The sequence below is a fragment of the Oncorhynchus mykiss genome, chromosome 25 (assembly GCF_057628025.1).
Source record: "Oncorhynchus mykiss isolate SJ-2025 chromosome 25, ASM5762802v1, whole genome shotgun sequence".
NCBI lineage: Eukaryota > Metazoa > Chordata > Actinopteri > Salmoniformes > Salmonidae > Oncorhynchus > Oncorhynchus mykiss.
The window spans coordinates 65,299,436-65,321,706 of NC_143046.1; the positions used below are offsets into that span (position 1 = coordinate 65,299,436).

Consider the following 22,271-nt stretch of genomic DNA (forward strand, 5'->3'; position numbering starts at 1 on the left):
TCTGTCCCCTACCCTCAGTATTTACCTGTGTCTGTCCTCTGTCGTCTACCCTCAGTATCAACCTGGCTCTTTCCTCTGTCCCCTACCCCTCAGTATCAACCTGGCTCTGTCCTCTGTCGTCTACCCTCAGCATCAACCTGGCTCTGTCCTCTGTCCCCTACCCTCAGTATTTACCTGTCTCTGTCCTCTGTCCCCTACCCTCAGTATTTACCTGTCTCTGTCCTCTGTCCCCTACCCTCAGTATTTACCTGTCTCTGTCCTCTGTCCCCTACCCTCAGTATTTACCTGTCTCTGTCCTCTGTCGTCTACCCTCAGCATCAACCTGGCTCTGTCCTCTGTCGTCTACCCTCAGCATCAACCTGGCTCTGTCCTCTCTCCCCTACCCTCATTATTTACCTGTCTCTGTCCTCTGTCCCCTACCCTCAGTATTTACCTGTGCCTGTCCTCAGTCTTCTACCCTCAGTATCAACCTGGCTCTGTCCTCTGTCCCCTACCCTCAGTATTTACCTGTCTCTGTCCTCTGTCCCCTACCCTAAGTATTTACCTGTCTCTGTCCTCTGTCGTCTACCCTCAGTATTTACCTGTCTCTGGCCTTTGTCATCTACTCTCAGTATTTACCTGTCTCTGTCCTCTGTCGTCTACCCTCAGATTCAACCTGGCTCTGTCCTCTGTCCCCTACCCTCAGTATTTACTTGTCTCTGTCCTCTGTCCCCTACCCTCAGTATTTACCTGTCTCTGTCCTCTGTCGTCTACCCTCAGTATTTACCTGTCTCTGTCCTTTGTCATCTACTCTCAGTATTTACCTGTCTTTGTCCTCTGTCGTCTACCCTCAGTATCAACCTGTCTCTGTCCTCTGTCCCCTAAACTCAGTATTTACCTGTCTCTGTCCTCTGTCGTCTACCCTCAGTATTTACCTGTCTTTGTCCTCTGTCGTCTACCCTCAGTATTTACCTGTCTCTGTCCTCTGTCGTCTACACTCAGTATTTACCTTTCTCTGTCCTCTATCGTCTACCCTCAGTATTTACCTGTCTCTGTCCTCTGTCGTCTACCCTCAGCATCAACCTGGCTCTGTCCTCTGTCCCCTACCCTCATTATTTACCTGTCTCTGTCCTCTGTCCCCTACCCTCAGTATTTACCTGTCTCTGTCCTCTGTCGTCTACTCTCAGTATTTACCTGTCTCTGTCCTCTGTCGTCTACCCTCAGCATCGACCTGGCTCTGTCCTCTGTCCCCTACTCTCAGTATTTACTTGTCTCTGTCCTCTTTCCCCTACCCTCAGTATTAACCTGTCTCTGTCCTCTGTCGTCTACCCTCAGTATTTACCTGTCTCTGTCCTCTGTCCCCTACCCTCAGTATTTACCTGTCTCTGTCCTCTGTCCCCTACCCTCAGCAGTTACCTGTCTCTGTCCTCTGTCGTCTACCCTCAGTATTTACCTGTCTCTGTCCTCTGTCCCCTACCCTCAGTATTTACCTGTCTCTGTCCTCTGTCGTCTACTCTCATTATTTACCTGTCTCTGTCCTCTGTCCCCTACCCTCATTATTTACCTGTCTCTGTCCTCTGTCCCCTACCCTCAGTTGTTACATGTGTCTGTCCTCTGTCCCCTACCTTCAGTATTTACCTGTGTCTGTCCTCTGTCCCCTACCCTCAGTATTTACCTGTCTCTGTTCTCTGTCCCCTACCCTCAGTATTTACCTGTCTCTGTCCTCTGTCCCCTACCCTCAGTATCAACCTGGCTCTGTCCTCTGTCCCCTACCCTCAGTATTTACCTGTCTCTGTCCTCTGTCGTCTACCCTCAGTATTTACCTGTCTCTGTCCTCTGTCGTCTACCCTCAGTATTTACCTGTCTCTGTCCTCTGTCCCCTACCCTCAGTATTTACCTGTCTCTGTCCTCTGTCGTCTACCCTCAGTATTTACCTGTCTCTGTCCTCTGTCCCCTACCCTCAGTATTTACCTGTCTCTGTCCTCTGTCGTCTACTCTGATTATTTACCTGTCTCTGTCCTCTGTCCCCTACCCTCATTATTTACCTGTCTCTGTCCTCTGTCCCCTACCCTCAGTATTTACCTGTGTCTGTCCTCTGTCGTCTACCCTCAGTATCAACCTGGCTCTTTCCTCTGTCCCCTACCCTCAGTATTTACCTGTCTCTGTCCTCTGTCCCCTACCCTCAGTATTTACCTGTCTCTGTCCTCTGTCCCCTACCCTCAGTATCAACCTGGCTCTGTCCTCTGTCCCCTACCCTCAGTATTTACCTGTCTCTGTCCTCTGTCGTCTACCCTCAGTATTTACCTGTCTCTGTCCTCTGTCCCCTACCCTCAGTATTTACCTGTCTCTGTCCTCTGTCGTCTACCCTCAGTATTTACCTGTCTCTGTCCTCTGTCGTCTACCCTCAGTATTTACCTGTCTCTGTCCTCTGTCCCCTACCCTCAGTATTTACCTGTCTCTGTCCTCTGTCCCCTACCCTCAGTATTTACCTGTGTCTGTCCTCTGTCGTCTACCCTCAGTATCAACCTGGCTCTTTCCTCTGTCCCCTACCCTTCAGTATCAACCTGGCTCTGTCCTCTGTCGTCTACCCTCAGCATCAACCTGACTCTGTCCTCTGTCCCCTACCCTCAGTATTTACCTGTCTCTGTCCTCTGTCCCCTACCCTCAGTATTTACCTGTCTCTGTCCTCTGTCCCCTACCCTCAGTATTTACCTGTCTCTGTCCTCTGTCGTCTACCCTCAGCATCAACCTGGCTCTGTCCTCTGTCGTCTACCCTCAGCATCAACCTGGCTCTGTCCTCTGTCCCCTACCCTCATTATTTACCTGTCTCTGTCCTCTGTCCCCTACCCTCAGTATTTACCTGTGTCTGTCCTCTGTCGTCTACCCTCAGTATCAACCTGGCTCTTTCCTCTGTCCCCTACCCTCAGTATTTACCTGTGTCTGTCCTCTGTCCCCTACCCTCAGTATTTACCTGTCTCTGTCCTCTGTCGCCTACCCTCAGTATTTACCTGTCTCTGTCCTCTGTCCCCTACCCTCAGTATCAACCTGGCTCTGTCCTCTGTCCCCTACCCTCAGTATTTACCTGTCTCTGTCCTCTGTCTCCTACCCTCAGTATTTACCTGTCTCTGTCCTCTGTCCCCTACCCTCAGTATTTACCCGTCTCTGTCCTCTGTCCCCTACCCTCAGTATTTACCTGTCTCTGTCTTCTGTCGTCTACCCTCAGTATTTACCTGTCTCTGTCCTCTGTCGTCTACTCTCATTATTTACCTGTCTCTGTCCTCTGTCCCCTACCCTCATTATTTACCTGTCTCTGTCCTCTGTCCCCTACCCTCAGTATTTACCTGTGTCTGTCCTCTGTCGTCTACCCTCAGTATCAACCTGGCTCTTTCCTCTGTCCCCTACCCCTCAGTATCAACCTGGCTCTGTCCTCTGTCGTCTACCCTCAGCATCAACCTGGCTCTGTCCTCTGTCCCCTACCCTCAGTATTTACCTGTCTCTGTCCTCTGTCCCCTACCCTCAGTATTTACCTGTCTCTGTCCTCTGTCCCCTACCCTCATTATTTACCTGTCTCTGTCCTCTGTCGTCTACCCTCAGCATCAACCTGGCTCTGTCCTCTGTCGTCTACCCTCAGCATCAACCTGGCTCTGTCCTCTGTCCCCTACCCTCAGTATTTACCTGTCTCTGTCCTCTGTCCCCTACCCTCAGTATTTACCTGTGCCTGTCCTCAGTCTTCTACCCTCAGTATCAACCTGGCTCTGTCCTCTGTCCCCTACCCTCAGTATTTACCTGTCTCTGTCCTCTGTCATCTACCCTCAGTATTTACCTGTCTCTGACCTCTGTCCCCTACCCTCAGTATTTACCTGTCTCTGTCCTCGGTCATCTACCCTCAGTATTTACCTGTCTCTGTCCTCTGTCCCCTACCCTCATTATTTACCTGTCTCTGTCCTCTGTCCCCTACCCTCAGTATTCACCTGTCTCTGTCCTCTGTCGTCTATCCTCAGTATTTACCTGTCTCTGTCCTCTGTCCCCTACCCTCATTATTTACCTGTCTCTGTCCTCTGTCGTCTACCCACAGGATCGACAGGAAGAAGGACAAGGTGGAGAGAAAGATATTGGACAGCCAAGAGAGGGCATTCTGGGACGTCCATCGCCCTGTGGTGAGCTGAGGGCTGAGGGGAGTTGGTGGTGAGCTGAGAGGAGGTAGTGTTTCTGGGGACTGAGGGAGGGCTGGAGAGAGGATGTGATGAGAGTACAGGGAGTGTTACAGTGAAAGTCCCGTAGGGCTCTACTGTTAGAACAATAAAGGGTTCTATCAGTCTAGTTGTATAGTGTGGCCTGGGTTAGCCTGAATTACACAGGGTTCTGTATTATCCAACTCCTCTGTGGTTGTAATGTTGAATGAAGTCTAGCCTCCAGGCTAGGGCAGGATACTGCCTGGTGACCCACTATAATCTGACCTAGAAACTAACTCTCTTACAGCCAGGCTGTGTAAATACCACAGAGATGGACATTCGCAAGTGCCGTAGAGAGAAGAATCCACAGAGGGTGAAAAAGGTAAGGAATAAGGCTTTTAGTGGTGAGTGGTCTCTCTGTTTGTGTATGTATGTATATGTTCTGTGCGGCACGTGCCTGTGTTGAGGGTGAGCGTATAAGCAATAACAGACATGTATATCCATTCTGTCCCTGTCCAGTCGGTGTATGGGGTAACAGACGACACCCAGACTCAGAGTCCAGTCCACCAGTCCCTCCCGTCCCAGCCGGTCAGGAAGCCCACCAGAGAGGACGTGCAGAAGGAGGTAACACACTGTGATGCTCCTGACAGGTCATTACTATCACCGCCATTATCCATTATCTCCTGCTGTCTGTCTGTCTCATTCATAACTCCAGCTCACTTCTGAGTAATGTGGGTACTATCATATTCTGCCATCGTTAATTATTTTCTCCCTCAGATTTCCTTCTTGAACATCCAGCTGGACAGACACTGTATGAAAATGTCCAAAGTAGCAGACAGCCTCATGGGCTACACGGAACAGTTCATGGTCTACGATCCTTTGGCGTCAACCATTGAACCGTCCAACCCTTGGATCAGCGATGACATGACCTTCTGGGACCTGGAGGCTAGGTGGGTTCACTGGGGAGGCAGCGTGAGGCTATAGGCACCATGGACACCATGCACAGACATCACTAGTCAACACAATCAGTCTTCAAATGACTGGTGAGGTCAGGCAGAGGGTTGGTGCTGTCAGGTGCTGGCTGAAATGACATGATAGCCCAATGGCTAGCTCCTCTTTCTTTCCCTATGCAATCAACATTTTCAACAGCATCCACAACCACAATGTAATGCACACTACCAGTCAAAAGTTTTAGAACACCTATTCATTCAAGGGTTTTTCTTTATTTTTACTATTTTCTACATGGTAGAATAACAGTGAAGACATCAAAACTATGAAATAACACATAGTAGTAACCAAAAAAGTGTTAAACAAATCTAAATATATTTGAGATTTGAGATTCTTCAAATAGCCACCCTTTGCCTTGATGACAGCTTTGCACACACTTGGCATTCTCTCAACCAATACATTTCAATTAACAGGTTGCCTTCTTAAAAGTTCATTTGTGGGTACAGAAGGTAGCCCTATATTATTATGGCAAGAACAGCTCAAATAAGCAAAGAGAAATTACAGTCCATCATTACTTTACGACATGGTCAGTCAATATGAACAATTTCAAGAACTTTTAAAGTTTCTTCAAATGCATTCGCAGAAACCATCAAGTGCTATGATGAAAGAAACTATGATGAAAACTGCAGCCCGAATAATTGCTTCACAGAGTTCAAGTAACAGACACATCTCAACATCAACTGTTCAGAGGAGAAAATCAGTGTAAATCAGGCCTTCATGGTCAAATTACTGCAAAGAAACCCCTACTAGAGGACACCAACAAGAAGAAGAGACTTGCTTGGGTCAAGAAACACGAGCAATGGACATTCGACCGGTGGAAATGTGTCCTTTGGTCTGGAGTCCAAATTGGAGATTTTTGGTTCCAACCACCATGTCTTTGTGAGACGTGGTTTGGGTGAACAGATAATCTCCGCATGTGTATTTCCCACCGTAAAGCATGGAGGAGAAGCGAGATGCCATCCCATCTGGTTTGGGCTTAGTGGGACTATCATTTGTTTTTCAACAGGACAATGACCCAACACACCTCCAGGCTGTGTAAGGGCTATTTTACCAAGAAGGAGAGTGATGGAGTGCTGCATCAGATGACCTGGCCTCCACAATCCCCCGACCTCAACCAAATTGAGATGGTTTGGGATGAGTTGGACTGCAGAGTAATGGAAAAGCAGCCAACAAGTGCTCAGCATATGTGGGAACCCCTTCAAGACTGTTGGGAAAGCATTCCAGGTGAAGCTCATTGAAAGAATGTCAAGAGTGTGCAAAGCTGTCATTAAAGGAAAGGGTGTCTATGTGAAGAATGTAAAATATAAAATATATTTTTGGGTTACTTTATGATTCCATATGTGTTATTTCATAGTCTTGATGTCTCCACTATTATTCGACAATGTAGAAAATAGTCAAAATAAAGAAAAACCCTTGAATGAGTAGGTGTTCTAAAACTTTTGACCGGTAGTGTATGCATTGTGGGAAGATCATGTACAGTTAACCAGGTCTGTTTTAAGTCTGAAAGGCATCATGGTTGTCTCTCTCCGTTCTTCCCTGTGAGCAGCCGGGACCCCAGCCAGCACCGTGTGAAGAAGTGGGGCTTCTCTCTGGAGGAGGCCCTAAAGGACCCAGCAGGGCAGGAAGCGTTCCTCAAGTTCCTGGAGTCGGAGTTCAGTTCAGAGAACCTCCGGTGAGAGATAGAGCCTTACAGGGACAGCTCACAGTGATACACAGTCACTATCCTCTTTCATTCTACTGTTTCACATCCATTTCAATTCCCCAGGCCATTAGATAGAGAGACTTTTGAGTAGCGGTAATGAGATTAAGGGAATGACTGCACTGAATGTCCACAGGGGGGAGCTCTCCTCTCCTGGCAGATAATAATGGGAAGTGAATGCTGCAGACACTGATCTCTATTGGCTGTGCCCTCCCTGTGCCCCTTGGCTAGGTTCTGGTTGGCAGTGCAGGACCTGAAGCGGAGGCCCCTGGAGAACGTGGCAACCAGGGCCCAGGAGATCTGGCAGGAGTTCCTGGCAGAGGGAGCGCCCAGCTCCATCAACTTGGACTCCCACAGCTATGAGCGCACCAGCCATAACCTCCAAGACCCTGGACGATACAGCTATGAGGACGCACAGGTATGTATCACAACCTCCCCTATGCACACAAACGCATATGCACGCACTCCCACAAACACAGTCAATACTGCTGCTACTACTGCACATACAGTAAACCCCCTGCACATTAGTGGCTGAAAGGGGTGTGGATGGATAGATGGAGTGTGAAGGAAGTGAGTGAACAGCGGTGAAGAATCTGTGGTTGCTAGGGCCCACCCTTAGCGTAGTTGCAAACAACCGAATGCATTCGGTTTTCAGGGATACAGTTAATTCAACCTAGCTTCCTTTTTCTCTGAAAAACGGATGTGGAAACTCAGCTCAGTTGTCTTTTTAGGCCTGCTATGTTAGGTTAGCCAGGGCCTAATGGGTCGAGTAATGCCTATGAATAGCCCATGCATTCATCCTAGATTCCTTAGGTTCAAACTGTATTAGCTTTGTTTGATGGTGACTGCCTGATGGTGCATTAGCGTGGATGGCTCTGTGTTCACTCAGCCCTGTCTCGGGAGACTCCTCCCTCCCACCCTCCGTACCTCTCCCTCCCTCCCTTAGTCCCTCCATGTTAGCACGCATGGTTAACATTCAGCTCCCCCGTGCCTTCTTACATAATCTCAACTCTCCCTGTCTCTCTCTCTTTCTCTCACCCCCCCCCCCCCCCCCCCCTCATCACCACCACCTCTTCCCTTTTCTCCAGGAGCACATCTTCAAGTTGATGAAAAGTGACAGCTATGCACGCTTCCTGAGATCTAACATCTATCAGGACCTCCTGCTAGCCAGAAAGAAGCCGGTGAGCTCTACTATAACTAACCCTAATCAGTCGCACCCTCCACCTGGGATATTGTGCATTTACTAAATATGTTTGAAAGCACTCCATCCTTTTTTGGAAGAGGATACATTTATAATCAAATCTACACTTTCTACAGATACTATATCTCCATTTACATCTAAACTGAGACATTAGATTACCTTTGCTTGATTATTTTTGTCACTTATTATATTCTTTGACTCCTTCAGATTCATACATACAATCATGGCTCTCTAAAACAGAAAATAAAGCAAGTGCTGTTATACTGTGTACTAGGATGATCAGCACCACAGCAGATCAAAGCATCATCTTCTCTTGGTGAGCAGCATCCCTGTGTTATCTAGTCCCCTGAAAAGGCACTCCCCCCTGCTGGCCTGGTCCCTAGCTTCTCTACCACAGCCACTGCTTCTGGCTTCATGGCCTAAAATGTGTTTTGCCTTGAAACGCTTCTAACCTTCCCTCATCTCCTCCCCTCCCCGTGTCTCTCACCGTTTCTCACCCCCACCCAACCTCCACACCACCCTGCCTCTAGTCACAGACAGAGAGTGAGCAGGGCCGTCGTACCTCCCTGGAGAAGTTCACTCGCAGTGTGGTAAGTTACCAGAAACTAGGGCTGTGACACGGGCACGCGGCCCAACGAAGACCTTTTTCAAGGTCAAAATGATTGTGAAGGCTAGTAGTACAGAGGTCTTTTACTTGCATTTCTTTAAAGAAATCTGAAAAGGACAGGTAAGTGCTCAACATGTTGGCAGGGATAGCTTGTCTAAGTACTTTCTTGGCACAGCAATGTACACAGACTGCATGGTTTTTCAGAAACCCAGCCACTAAAGTTTGTTTCCATCTTCCAGGGAAAGTCTTTGACGGGCAAGCGGCTGACAGGGCTGATGCAGTCATCCTGACACTGCCTGGGCAGGAGGGGCATAGAGAGACACCCCTGGAGGGGTCATGACCATGTGGGGAGTGGGGCGTGCTGGGGCAGGAGGCTCTCTTCTGAAGGGTTACAGACAGTACCATGCAGAACTGGGGTTAGGAATACTCACAGAACCACAGAGGAATGGATCATGCCAGCCAGGGCAGGCCTTGACCCACTCACTACATGGCATGCATACAGTACAGGCACACACAGACACACACGGTTACAGTAGGGCGACATACAAGCTCAAAGAGTCATAATGGGGTATATACATATATATACATATATATACATTTCCATCTGCCCTCACTAGGCAGTCAGCAATAAAGACAGCAGGATAACAAATCTCATTTTTTTTATATCTAAATCTATATCATATTTTTTCTTATACAGTACACCGTATAATGCTGTTCACTGATGGAAACTTAAAACCTGTTATTTTTGCAGTGATTGGGAATATATTTTTATTTGCCCATAAATCTAAGGTATTATAATTGTTATTATAGAAGACCGGTTAAGTAACTTTGAGGGAAATTCTCCATGCTTCATTACATTCCAAGAGTAGGTATAAGGCCTTGATAGAGAATCTACAATGAATCATTGCATGTTTCATCAAAACATTTTGTTTGTTTAGAATTCATGCTGTGGTTGGATTTTTATTGATTGAAATCATGAAGTCCAATTGAGGTCAACGGCTTATTTTTCAAAGGAGACCTGGACAAGAAAGCTCTAGTATTTTACATAGACGATCATACACTTTAGAACACCTACCATTTGATTCAATCAATATAGATAGCTATAATGTTTCAAAACCATATCCCTTATGGAAAATGTCAATAATGTCGATGAGTTTATAAATTTGTGATTTCAGCCTTATTTAGTATTTTACACGGCATCATGGGGTTTACATATTATTCTGGACCTATTCAAGCAGATACATGCCAAATAAGTGCCACATCTGATCAGTCGCAGATATACTTAAGTGACATTCACATGCCTTAAGGGCCCCTAATGAAAATAGCCCTGCATCACTACCATCTAATGGAGAGTAAAAACCATGCACAACCTCTGTGGAACATGGTGGCCTGCCCTGCCCTAACAGGTGTGGCAAGAATATTTATTTCATGTCAAATTATTTATTAACCTTCTTTAACCAGGGGAACCCATTGAGACCAGGGCCTCATTTCACCCCGCAAGCAGAGGTGTCCTACAGTATAACGTTTAACAGCCTAAGAAATTCAGTTTTATTCAGTACTAGCCTTTCTGTTGCATGAGTGTCAATGTAAACCATTACCTACATGCTCAGTCATTTATCCATAGTCCAGTCTTTGGGTCAGAGAGATGTGTATGAGCTCATCATGTTGCAAGCCATTGTTATATTTGCCAAACAGTGTGCATGCTTGTTAGGGAAAATGCTCTGGCGAAATGGAATTTAGGGAGTCTGAGCTGGGGAGTAAAAGTCACGTGAACAGAGACCCAGCAGGCTGCTTGGTTCTTCTATCTTCAAACACAAACAAAAGGGAAATGCCCTCGAGCCCCACCACTGAACAGAACAGGAGCATCGAGCTGAAAGGACACGCTCATGATATACACCTGACTGATATATTGCATCCACATCCACCCCTGGAACTGGAACATACAGTACATACCTCTTCTACCCTCCCAAAGTCCTAAGCTAGAAGAGGGTATCATTCACAGCACAACAACAACTCCCTCGTGTGGTGAGGGGGGGGCACATGATCAACTCAAATCAAAGTTTATTGGTTGCATACACAGTTATGCCAGAGACAATATTATGAAAGACAAATCGAGAGCTAGGTACTATAATGTTCAATCTGCATTGTCAAAATTCAGTTATTGACAGTTCTGTTCAGTGTTCTCTATATAGTGATCTAAATAAGTTAAAAAAATAAAAAATTGCTGAGACCAAAGGGTTCGGAACTTTAAAGCCAATTATATCAGAATCATATTTTTTTCCAGATAGAACGTTATAGTCCCAAGTTCTTGAAATACTGAGATAATTATTTCAATAATTGTTTCAATTAGAGTTGCTGCAATGCACTGGTTAATATTTATGATTATCATAAACTGATAACCTCTTGACTGTAAGGTAGAGATGCTTCATGTATTGAGTCAGTGTTTAAAAATATTGTCAGCACAAACACAATGGTGTATGTACAGAGTGCATTGTATATAAATCGACTCTATAGATTTCCATTATCTAAAAGCACATGTTATGGTATGGGCACATTACTATGCATGTAACATATCCAGGGAATTTGTGCTTCTAGTTTCTCAAACAGCAAGATGACTATTATCAATGTAAAATACCCCATGCACCTGATATCTTGTGGGCACCAAATAATAAAACCTTTGGACCTCTGTCTACATGGTGACCTCTCATTTACAGTATGTGGTAACAGTGTTACATAGGACCGCAGAAAAACATCCCCAAATATCCAGAGAGGGCAGAGTCTCATTCTTTATTTTCTTTCAATACAATAAAAATAGTTTAACAAAGACTTAAATTCTCTCGCTTTGAGTTATTTACAGTTGAAGATAAAATGACTGGTCAAGTCCATTTCATCTCTTGGCTCTATTCCGACCCCTGTGCTTCCTTCTAACTCAGGAAGGCTTGCTAAGAGCTCTGGGGTTATTGCTGTGTCTGACTCTTTGCTGAGGTATACAAGCTATGATTACATGATTGGCTGTGATGACACTTGTTTCTATACAGACAGACATCACTGACTTCCATGAAGTGTTGGTTGGAAGTATACTGTATCATGCGGTTTGTTCGAGGACGTCACCAGTGAGAGAAAAACAATGACCATAATAGCAACCAGGTTGTCATTTAATATGACTAACTTAAGACCTTTGAGGATACCATGGAAACACAGTAATTGATGGGGAGGTTGTTGTTGATACCAAAATAATTCTCCATTAGAAGTCCTAAAAACTGGATGAAAGGGTCCCTGAGGGAATTCAGTGTTAAGAATGTTTATGTGAGTGAGTGTCTAGAGTCAACATTTAAGACACAAAATATCTCATAGGAAATTATCTGATGCGATTGGTCAAAAGACCAATAAGTAGAAGAAAGATCTGAATTGGGCTGCCCGTGTAAACGCAGCTATATAGCACTTAAAAGCAAAATGTCAAAAATAACATTGTTTTACAGCTTAAAAGACTCCTTCTGCAATTATAAGCAACTATCCTTGCATTATGCACACATGCCTTGTAAGTGATTCTGGACAAAAGCATTTGACAAGTGAGTCAGAGGAAGGAGAAAATATGGAGTAATGTGCCCATGAACTTGGTTGGGCACAGTTCAGAATACTGTGATTTGTTAAAGCTGGGATCACTAAACGCGTTATTGTGATGACTAAACCATAGGGATACAATCACATAAGGCAGGCAGGGGACAGTGGCTGACAATGAATGCATCATGACGCAGAGAGAACAATCAACAGCAGTACAAATCATACACCTGAGTAGAAGTAGGTATTGTAGAAAGACAAGAGGTATAAACAAAGCCCGAACAAACAGAATAATAAAATATCCACCTCTCACCAAAATGACACTAACAACCCAAACTGTCAATATCGTGTTCAAAACAAAGGAACATAGCACGATTCTAACTTCAGGATGAAAGGGATTCAAGAAAGCTCTTGATTTGTTTGGCCCGCTCAAGTGACATTAAAAAGAGTAAGAGAAAGTCTAAGTAGTCCAGAGGTTTTGTTGTATAAGTGACAGAGGAAGTCCAGCACCGCCGCTATGACAGGGGCAGAGGTTAAAGTTCAGGGTGGTTCCAGTGAGGTCACTGGGTCATCATGGCTGTCAGAGCTGGTTTCTTGCCTGGGTCGCAGGCTGGCACAGTGATGAAGTTAATGACGTCTCAGTGTCACATTGGTTCTCGCCGGCTGGGCATGGTGGCCCACAGCCGTAGAGGACGAAAACACAGGATAAAAACAATACATTCTCAGGGGGGAAATTGCTTCAAAAAGAGAAAATATCTGAGTTAGGGAGGATTAGGTTATGTGGTCGCTGGCAGGCTGGCATTATAGCGGTTGGACGGATGGCTGTTTGGTGGCTGACTGTCAGACGGATAGGGTCTTTGGGCCCAGTGAAGGGGTGTGTGGAGGCCCAGTTGAGGGTCCTGAACCTCACCCCTCACTGGCTGCAAAGCCCCCTGGGTCCTCATGCCATGGTACTCCTACAACAGAGACAAATGGGTCAGATTATGGAGTCACACACACTCCAAAATAGCTGGCATAAAACCAACAGCTGTTTTTATCTTTGTTGATGGCAAATGCAAGGCATGAACTGATGGAATAAGAATACACCTTGTATTTAAATGAGAAAGTACTGTGTTTGAATAGGACCTAGGTGCTTACCTTTCAGCTAGCCATGCCCTGCTTCTGGTATAACCCTCTTGTTTATTTCACACATCAATCCTTTGCTTCACGCCACTCCATCTTCACATTATTATAATCCAGAGGGTGAAGCAGTGGAAGTCTTTCCAAACTGCATGGGTGATTCTAGTGACATCAACAAGTCGAGGGAAGGGTTTGCGTTGACATTCATTCTTCATCCAGACATTGTTATTTTACTAAATTTCAGATAAATTATTGGATTTTATTTTCTCTGGCAAATCATCCCAAAAAGAGCAGAATTATATCCACATGTTCCAGTGTTTTTTCATAACATATTTGCCTTTTCCGCTCCAGTGGAAAAATAATCCAAGAAATTCTTTCCATTTCACATAGGGAGCAAGTCATTTGTCTAGAGACACCTTCAGTTGCATTCAAAGTTAAATGTAAAAAAAACACATTCATAAATTATTAAACAAGGTTCAGTAGATAACAAAATAACACTTCTTGCATTTCTCTCCTGAAATAATCACTTTAAATAAAAACATTTAAAAAGAAGCAGCAGACTTTTGCCAGAGGTTATCCATATTAAAAATAGTCTTTAAACCTAGAAAGTTCTTCTCTATCTGTATCGGTTGGGCGTCCCCTTGCCGTTTGACGAGGGCTCTTCAAGCTCATCGTCCTCAAAGCCGTGAAACGTGGACGTGTCACTCTCCGAGGTGGTGCCAAACAGTTCCTCTGCCCCAGCAAACGGCCTGCTGTCCTCCTTCTCTTCTGGGCAGCCAGCTGGCAACAACAAGATGACAGGATGATGGTAGCACATAACAGCTACAGCACAGCTTAGTCATAGTCATGGTTTTGGATGCTGTGTAGCAGAGCAGGGTACTCACTGGAGCGCCGGCAGACTGAGCAGGGACCCCTCTCCCCAGATTTACCCCTCTGCTTGTTGGAGCCTGGGGTGCACCGGCATGAGTCACAGTAGTTATTGGTAATGGCAGTACTACCTGGACCCTTCTGACCTGCAGAGGATAAACAGAAGGCTGGATCAACTAGATATGAACAAAATTAATGAAAAAAATTGTGTCCTTAGACAGGGTTGACCTAAACATTATGTGTGTACATTTTTGGTTAAAATGGGGCTTGTGAACTTGCACTGAAGACAGAAATCACATGTTGACAGCCCAGGGGAGGTGGTTAGCCATGAGGCGCAGGTAAACCTGATGCACTACCTACAGCTATCCCTACTTTAGCTAGTTGACTGCAACAAAGCTCACATGAATATGCAAACTGCATACTAGGAATAGCCATGACGTTTAAAACACACATTGGCTCTCTGTGTATTTCTATTTCTGTGGATGGTGAAAACAGAAGAGACATTTTAGAGGCCTTGAATATCAGTTTGCGTGCCTTACGTTTGTGTCGGTCAGAGCGCTGTGCGGAGGGTGACCGGGACGACTCGGACCCCCTCTCCTCTGCCAGGTGGGAATGGGTGTAGTGGTAACTCAGCCCTGTACGGTGCATATAACGCTTCCCGCAGACTGGGGGGGGCACAAAACACAGACAAAACACTCACTTCTTCCCTTCTTAGAACGTGTCTATCAACACAGAGACATTACGTATTGCATCTTTGTGCCACTTTCAAATCAAATCAAATTTTATTTGTCACATACACATTGTTAGCAGATGTTAATGCGAGTGTAGCGAAATGCTTGTGCTTCTAGTTCCGACAATGCAGTAATAACCAACAAGTAATCTAGCTAACAATTCCAAAACTACTACCTTATAGACACAAGTGTAAGGGGATAAAGATATATGAATGAGTGATGGTACAGAGCGGCATAGGCAAGATACAGTAGATGGTATTGAGTGCAGTATATACATATGAGATGAGTATGTAAACAAAGTGGCATTGTTAAAGTGGCTAGTGATACATGTATTACATAAAGATGCAGTAGATGATATAGAGTACAGTATACACATATGAGATGAATAATGTAGGGTATGTAAACATTATTAGGTAGCATTGTTTAAAGTGGCTGGTGATATATTTTACATCATTTCCCATCAATTCCCATTATTAAAGTAGCTGGAGTTGAGTCAGTGTGTTGGCAGCAGCCACTCAATGTTAGTGGTGGCTGTTTAACAGTCTGATGGCCTTGAGATAAACAGCTTCTTTCAGTCTCTCGGTCCCAGCTTTGATGCACCTGTACTGACCTCGTCTTCTGGATGATAGCGGGGTGAACAGGCAGTGGCTCGGGTGGTTGTTGTCCTTGATGATCTTTATGGCCTTCCTGTGACATCAGGTGGTGTAGGTGTCCTGGAAGGCAGGTAGTTTGCCCCCGGTGATGCGTTGTGCAGACCTCACTACCCTCTGGAGAGCCTTACGGTTGTGGGCGGAGCAGTTGCCGTACCAGGCGGTGATACAGCCCGACAGGATGCTCTCGATTGTGCATCTGTAGAAGTTTGTGAATGCTTTTGGTGACAAGCCGAATTTCTTCAGCCTCCTGAGGTTGAAGAGGCGCTGCTGCGCCTTCTTCACGATGCTGTCTGTGTGGGTGGACCAATTCAGTTTGTCTGTGATGTGTACGCCGAGGAACTTAAAACTTACTACCCTCCCCACTACTGTTCCATCGATGTGGATAGGGGGGTGTTCCCTCTGCTGTTTCCTGAAGTCCACAATCATCTCCTTAGTTTTGTTGACATTGAGTGTGAGGTTATTTTCCTGACACCACACTCCGAGGGCCCTCACCTCCTCCCTGTAGGCCGTCTCGTCGTTGTTGGTAATCAAGCCTACCACTGTTGTGTCGTCCGCAAACTTGATGATTGAGTTGGAGGCGTGCGTGGCCACGCAGTCGTGGGTGAACAGGGAGTACAGGAGAGGGCTCAGAACGCACCCTTGTGGGGCCCCAGTGTTGAGGATATGCGGGGTGGAAATGTTGTTGCCTACCCTCACCACCTGGGGGCGTCCCGTCAGGAAGTCCAGTACCCAGTTGCACAGGGCGGGGTCGAGACCCAGGGTCTTGAGCTTGATGACGAGCTTGGAGGGCACTATGGTGTTAAATGCCGAGCTGTAGTCGATGAACAGCATTCTCACATAGGTATTCCTCTTGTCCAGATGGGTTAGGGCAGTGTGCAGTGTGGTTGAGATTGCATCGTCTGTGGACCTATTTGGGCGGTAAGCAAATTGGAGTGGGTCTAGGGTGTCAAGTAGGGTGGCGGTGATATGGTCCTTGACTAGTCTCTCAAAGCACTTCATGATGACGGAAGTGAGTGCTACAGGGCGGTAGTCGTTTAGCTCAGTTTCCTTAGCTTTCTTGGGAACAGGAACAATGGTGGCCCTCTTGAAGCATGTGGGAACAACAGACTAGGCTAGGGATTGATTGAATATGTCCGTAAACACACCAGCCAGCTGGTCTGCGCATGCTCTGAGGGCGCGGCTGGGGATGCCGTCTGGGCCTGCAGCCTTGTGATGGTTGACACGTTTAAATGTTTTCCTCACGTCGGCTGCAGAGCTAGACAACCAGGGATTTGTAAAAAATTCAAAAAAGACCTTTACATCACAATGTTCCCATCACTGCACTGAAAACATTAGGATCGATTTCAACATTAGGGACACTGGTAGTGTCAGGTAGTATGTTTTCCACATTTGTGCATTCATGTCATTTTTGTTGCACAATGGCTTTATCACATCTTCAAGTATGCTCAGTAAGGTTGCCAAATAAGGTCATATCTGTAGACTAACAAAACATGCTGAGAATTTCAACAAGTTGAGTTCTGTAAATAGACTGATAGGATCCAAATGGTGGAGCTTAGCTTATCTGTTGGAGAAAGGTATGAAAATACAGGGAACTGGTTCACACCTCAGTAATACGGAACACAATCAGGAGTAACATAAACCTGATGTGGGAACAAAAGTGTTTCAAGAGTCACACAACATGGACTCATTGTTTAGAGAATGGATATAGAGTACACCAATAAGATCACAGAGAATACTAATCAACTACAAACAAATCCACATTTCCTAAGATACCAGTAAAAGGCAACAAGTCCAGATACCAGACGCCGCTGTTTTTAACTTATGCTTTTGTTGGCATCTCTGAAATGGAGAAAAGACAAAGCAAAAAAACAAACAAAAAAAAGGAAAGAAAAAGGGCATGAGTATGTCCCACTCAGAAAATCACCACAACAACAGAAAATCCATAACTCCTGCCTAGGTTTTCCACGTGCAAATGCCATGCCTACTTGAGACAGTGACAACACTGTCTCCTCTGTGCTTCTCATCTCTGGTAAGAAGGAAGTGGAAACACACATGGCTCTGATAAATGTGAGAGTTCTCCAAGGGGGATTTGAATGACTTATCTACATAGTGCTGAAATGTTAGGGTTTCATTTAGTTTAGTTAAGACCTGATGGCTAGATTGTTGAAATGCTGTCCTGAAGGCACCACAGCACCTAATCTCTTTGTAGAAAGACATCCAGACCAGAGAAATCCATATCCATTTTTATGATTAAAATATACTGTTTAACTAGCTTACGGAGACATGGTAGTACCATCAGCTCTCTTCAGGAGAAGGTCTTTAACAGAACCAACCAGTTGAAATGGAGATCAAATGTCTCATGACTGGATGATATCATAATGCATCTTTTGATACGATATGAGAGGGTGGTTGATCATCATTTGACTCATTTACTTACTGTCACAGCTATATGGCTTGTCCTGGTCATCCATGTCTGTCCTCCTGCGGCCTGAAATCCGACCCTGTGGGGACAAAACCACCATCACCATGGTGACCAAGGAGACCACAGCGCTAAGCCAGCAGAAGCCATAGAGACTCAGTGATTCAAGGAAAGTGACAAGCAGAAGTACATGACAACAAAGTGTCATGCAAATGAAAAGGAAACCTACAGTATAATCCCATATCATACTAAACTAAAATGTCCAACCGACAAGTTACCACCTCATAAAGGCAGACCCAGCACAATCAGGAGTGTATCAACAGGCAAACACTAATACCTGTGAGATCTTTCCTGCCAGCCAACAACTGTATATGCTAGGATATATTTCTACCCCATTAGTTGAAACTATGATTTGTTAAAAGTTTTTTTTTGTGGAAAGATACACATGAGAGAATAGAAAGGGGGAGATGATTTGTATAAGAATTTACATTTTTGTAAAAAAAAAAATTTAAAAAATGTAAGTGAAATTTCACTTGCAAAGAAAGCAGCCAACAGATAAGCAAATTTCTACAGGTGCATTCAACTGGCTGGCAGGGTAATAGGTTAGATGGTAGTTTCATAGCTACAGGTTGTCTGTTTCCATTGCCATCAATGTCATAGTAACAGTCTGTATGAAGGAAATGTTTCACAGGACAGGTATTTTTTTAAAGCTTATGACTGGATTGTGATGGGAAAAAAACACTAATCTATAATGTAATTCTGTCAGTATAAATACAATAGTACTTAGCCATGGTACCAAGATGATTTGATGCATTATAATGAATTGATTCAGCTCATTCTCTAGCACTGAGTGGTATTCAGATAACAGGAAGTCCTCACAGCACAGATGCCCGGATAATGAATGCAAATATAGTACCAGTGAGGGACTGAATCCATTAATGAATTATTAACTAGGGCAGTCATGTGCATTAGCAGTAGTTCACTATAGTACACTATGTCTCTGTGGATCACCTACCCTGCTTTTTCCTCTGTGTCTTTTTTTGGGGGTGTCCACGTCATAGTCCTCATCGTCATGGTAAGCATCTTCAGCTGCGTCAGCCTCCAAGACCCTCTGTGGAGAAAAAGGAATAGAGAGATCTCCTCCTTGTCTAGAGGTCAAAGACACTGCCTGACTGCCTGAGGAAGTATAAAAATAAGGTAATAAAATGTGTCCAGGATAGATGGCTGTAATAAAATATGATAAGGCTATAAACCTCTTATACTTGCTATTTGCATATTTGAGCACGTTATGACAGTGTGCCCTTATAAGGGCTGACCCCATTTAGCCGACTGGTCGATGGGCTGTTGGTCGACCGAGATTTATTTAGTGGAGCAGTCACAAAAACATTTAGAGGGGGGTTTCATGGTGCACCAGACACCTGTCTGATTTGCGGTGTCTCAGTGCACAAATCCATTGTAGAAGCCATGGGGATGGCACAGTTTATCACCCTAAGACATGTGATACTGCAATTGTATATGGTTATATTACTGTGCTTTCGGAAAGTATTCAGACCCTTGACTTTTTCCACATTTTGTTACATTACAGCCTTATTCTAAAATGTATTGGTTTTCCTCACCTACACACACACAATACCCCATAATGACAAAGCAAAATCTTATTTTTTAGAAATGTTGGAAAATGTATTAAAAATAAAAAACTGAAACACATAAGTACACTCAGACCCTTTACTTGTTGAAGCACCTTTGCCAGCGATTAAAGCCTTGAGCGGGGGGGGGGGGGGGGGGGGCATAGTACAGCCAGTCGGGCACTTGAATCCGGCCCACAAAACATTAAAAAAATAAAAAATAAATTATCCAACTTCGTGGTATCCAAGTGGTAGTTACAGTCTTGTCCCATCGCTGCAACTCTCGTACGGACTCAGGACAGGCAAACGTCGAGAGACGTGCGTCCTCCGAAACACAACCTAGCCAAGCCACACTGCTTCTTGACACAATGCCGCTTAACCCGGAAGCCAGCCGCACCAATGTGTCGGAGGAAACGCTGTACATCTGGCGTCCGACCCGCCACAGGAGTCGCTAGAGCGAGATGGGACAAGGAAATCTCAGCCTGCCAAACCCTTTAACCCAGACAACGCCTCATGGGTCTCCCAGTCACGGCCAGCTGTGACACAGCCTGGAATCGAACCCAGGTCTGTAGTGACGCCTCAAGCACTGCGATGCAGTGTTTTAAACCGCTGTGCCACTCAGGGGGCCCCCTCAAATTGATTTGAACAAACAATTGGTCCCCTAAAAAATGTATCCCGCCGTTGAATTTCAAAATCCCAATGTGGCCCTCGTGCCAAAAAGTTTGCCCAACCCTGGCCAAGAGTGTTCTTGGGTATGACGCTACAAGCTTGGCACACATGTAAACCACCACTTCCCTTCGCATTATTGGCCAACGTGCAATCCTTGGAAAACAAACTGGATGTTCTACGATTAAGACCATCCTATCCTATACTATCCTATTAAGACTATCCTACCAACGGGACATTAAAAATATCTTATGTTTCACCGAGACTTGGCTGAACAACGACACGGATAATATAGAGCTGGCTGGCTTCTCCGTGTTTCAGCAGGACAGACCAGCTACTCTGGTAAGACAAGGGGTGTGTGTCTATTTCTTCTAATATTAAAGAAGTCTTGAAGTATTGCTCAGAGGTAAAATACCTCATGATAAGCTGTAGACCAAACTATCTATATTATTCGTAGCTGTCTATTTAACACCACAAAAAGATGGTGGCACTGTTCCAGACCACTGTGTGATCACGCTCTCCGTAGCCGATATGAGCAAGACCTTTAAACAGGTCAACATTCACAAAGCCGTGGGGCCAGATGGATTACCAGGACGTGTACTCAAAGCATGCGTGGACCAACTGGTAAGTGTCTTCACTGACATTTTCAACCTCTCCCTGACCGTGTCTGTAATAACTACGTTTCAAACAGTCCACCATAGTCCCTGTGCCCAAGAAATCGAAGGTAACCTGCACTCACGTCGGCAGCCATGAAGTGCTTTCAAAGGCTGGTCATGGCTCACATCAACACCATCATACCAGAAACCCTAGACACACTCCAATTCGCATACCACGCCAACATATCCACAGATGATGCAATCGCAATCCACACTGCCCTTTCCTACCTGGACAAAAGGAGCACCAATTTGACTAAAGCCCAGTGCTCAACACCATAGTGCCCACAAAGCTCATCACTAAGCTAAGGACCCTGGGACTAAACCCCTCCCTCTGCAACTGGATCCTGGACTTCCTGACGGGCCGCCCCCAGGTGGTAAGGGTAGGCAACACGTCTGCCACGCTGATCCTCAACAGTGGGGCCCATCAGGGATGCGTGCTTAGTCCTGTCCTCTACTCTCTGTCCACCCATGACTGCGTGGCCAAGCACAACTCCAACCCCATCATTAAGTTTGCAGACGACAACAGTGGTAGGCCTGATCACCGACAATGATGAGACAGCCTATAGGGAGCTCAGAGACCTGGCAGTGTGGTGCCAGGTCAACCACCTCTTTCTCTCTCTCAATGTGGGCAAGACAAAAAGGAGCCGATTGTGGACTATAGGAAAAGGAGGGTCGAACAGTCCCCCTTTAACATCGACGAGACTGGAGTGGAGCGAGTCGAGAGTTTCAAGTTCCTGTGTCCACATCACCAAAATATCATAGTCCAAACACACCAAGACAGTTGTGAAGAGGGTACGACAACACATTTTCCCCCTCAGAAGACTGAAAAGATTTGGCATGGGTCCCCAGATCCTCAAAAAGTTATACAGCTGCACCAGAGAGCATCCTGATCAGTTGCATCACCGCCTGTCTGGCAGCTGCTCAGCACCTGACCATAAGGCGTTACAAAAGGGTAGTGCGTACAGCCCAGTACATCACTGGGGCCAAGCTTCCTGACATCCAGGACCTATATACTAGGCGGTGTCAGAGGAAGGCCCAAAAAAGTATCAGACACCAGTCACCCAAGTCAGACTGTTCTCTCTGCTACCACACGGCAAATGGTACTGGAGCGCCAAGTCTAGGACCAAAAGGCTCCTTTAACATCTTCTATCCCCAAGAATAAGACTGCTGAACAACTAATCAAATGGCCACCCAGACTATGTACATAAACCCCCCCCCCCTTTTCTTTTTACACTGCTGCTACTCGCTGTTTATGATCTATACATAGTCACTTTACAAATTACCTAGACTATCCTGTACCCCCACATATTG

The 22,271-nt window shown here is 45.5% G+C and overlaps 2 protein-coding genes across 2 annotated transcripts in view; one reads left to right on the plus strand and one right to left on the minus strand.

The window, feature by feature from the left end:
• LOC110505520 (regulator of G protein signaling 6) overlaps positions 1–11,490 on the plus strand; it is a 76,332-nt gene extending 64,842 nt beyond the window's left edge. The window contains exons 9-17 of the mRNA XM_021584793.3: positions 4,055–4,136; positions 4,459–4,533; positions 4,671–4,775; positions 4,929–5,101; positions 6,706–6,831; positions 7,090–7,276; positions 7,947–8,039; positions 8,590–8,649; positions 8,906–11,490. Of these exons, the coding sequence (XP_021440468.3) occupies positions 4,055–4,136; positions 4,459–4,533; positions 4,671–4,775; positions 4,929–5,101; positions 6,706–6,831; positions 7,090–7,276; positions 7,947–8,039; positions 8,590–8,649; positions 8,906–8,956 (952 nt within the window). The 3' untranslated portion in view covers positions 8,957–11,490. The remainder of the gene's footprint in view (positions 1–4,054; positions 4,137–4,458; positions 4,534–4,670; positions 4,776–4,928; positions 5,102–6,705; positions 6,832–7,089; positions 7,277–7,946; positions 8,040–8,589; positions 8,650–8,905) is intronic.
• The window catches only part of LOC110505521 (zinc finger protein DPF3), a 46,583-nt gene continuing 35,022 nt past the window's right edge, over positions 10,711–22,271 (minus strand). The window contains exons 5-10 of the mRNA XM_090220755.1: positions 19,029–19,124; positions 18,032–18,095; positions 14,750–14,875; positions 14,228–14,356; positions 13,362–14,123; positions 10,711–13,180 (exon numbers count right to left, since the gene is read on the minus strand). Of these exons, the coding sequence (XP_090076881.1) occupies positions 13,960–14,123; positions 14,228–14,356; positions 14,750–14,875; positions 18,032–18,095; positions 19,029–19,124 (579 nt within the window). The 3' untranslated portion in view covers positions 10,711–13,180; positions 13,362–13,959. The remainder of the gene's footprint in view (positions 13,181–13,361; positions 14,124–14,227; positions 14,357–14,749; positions 14,876–18,031; positions 18,096–19,028; positions 19,125–22,271) is intronic.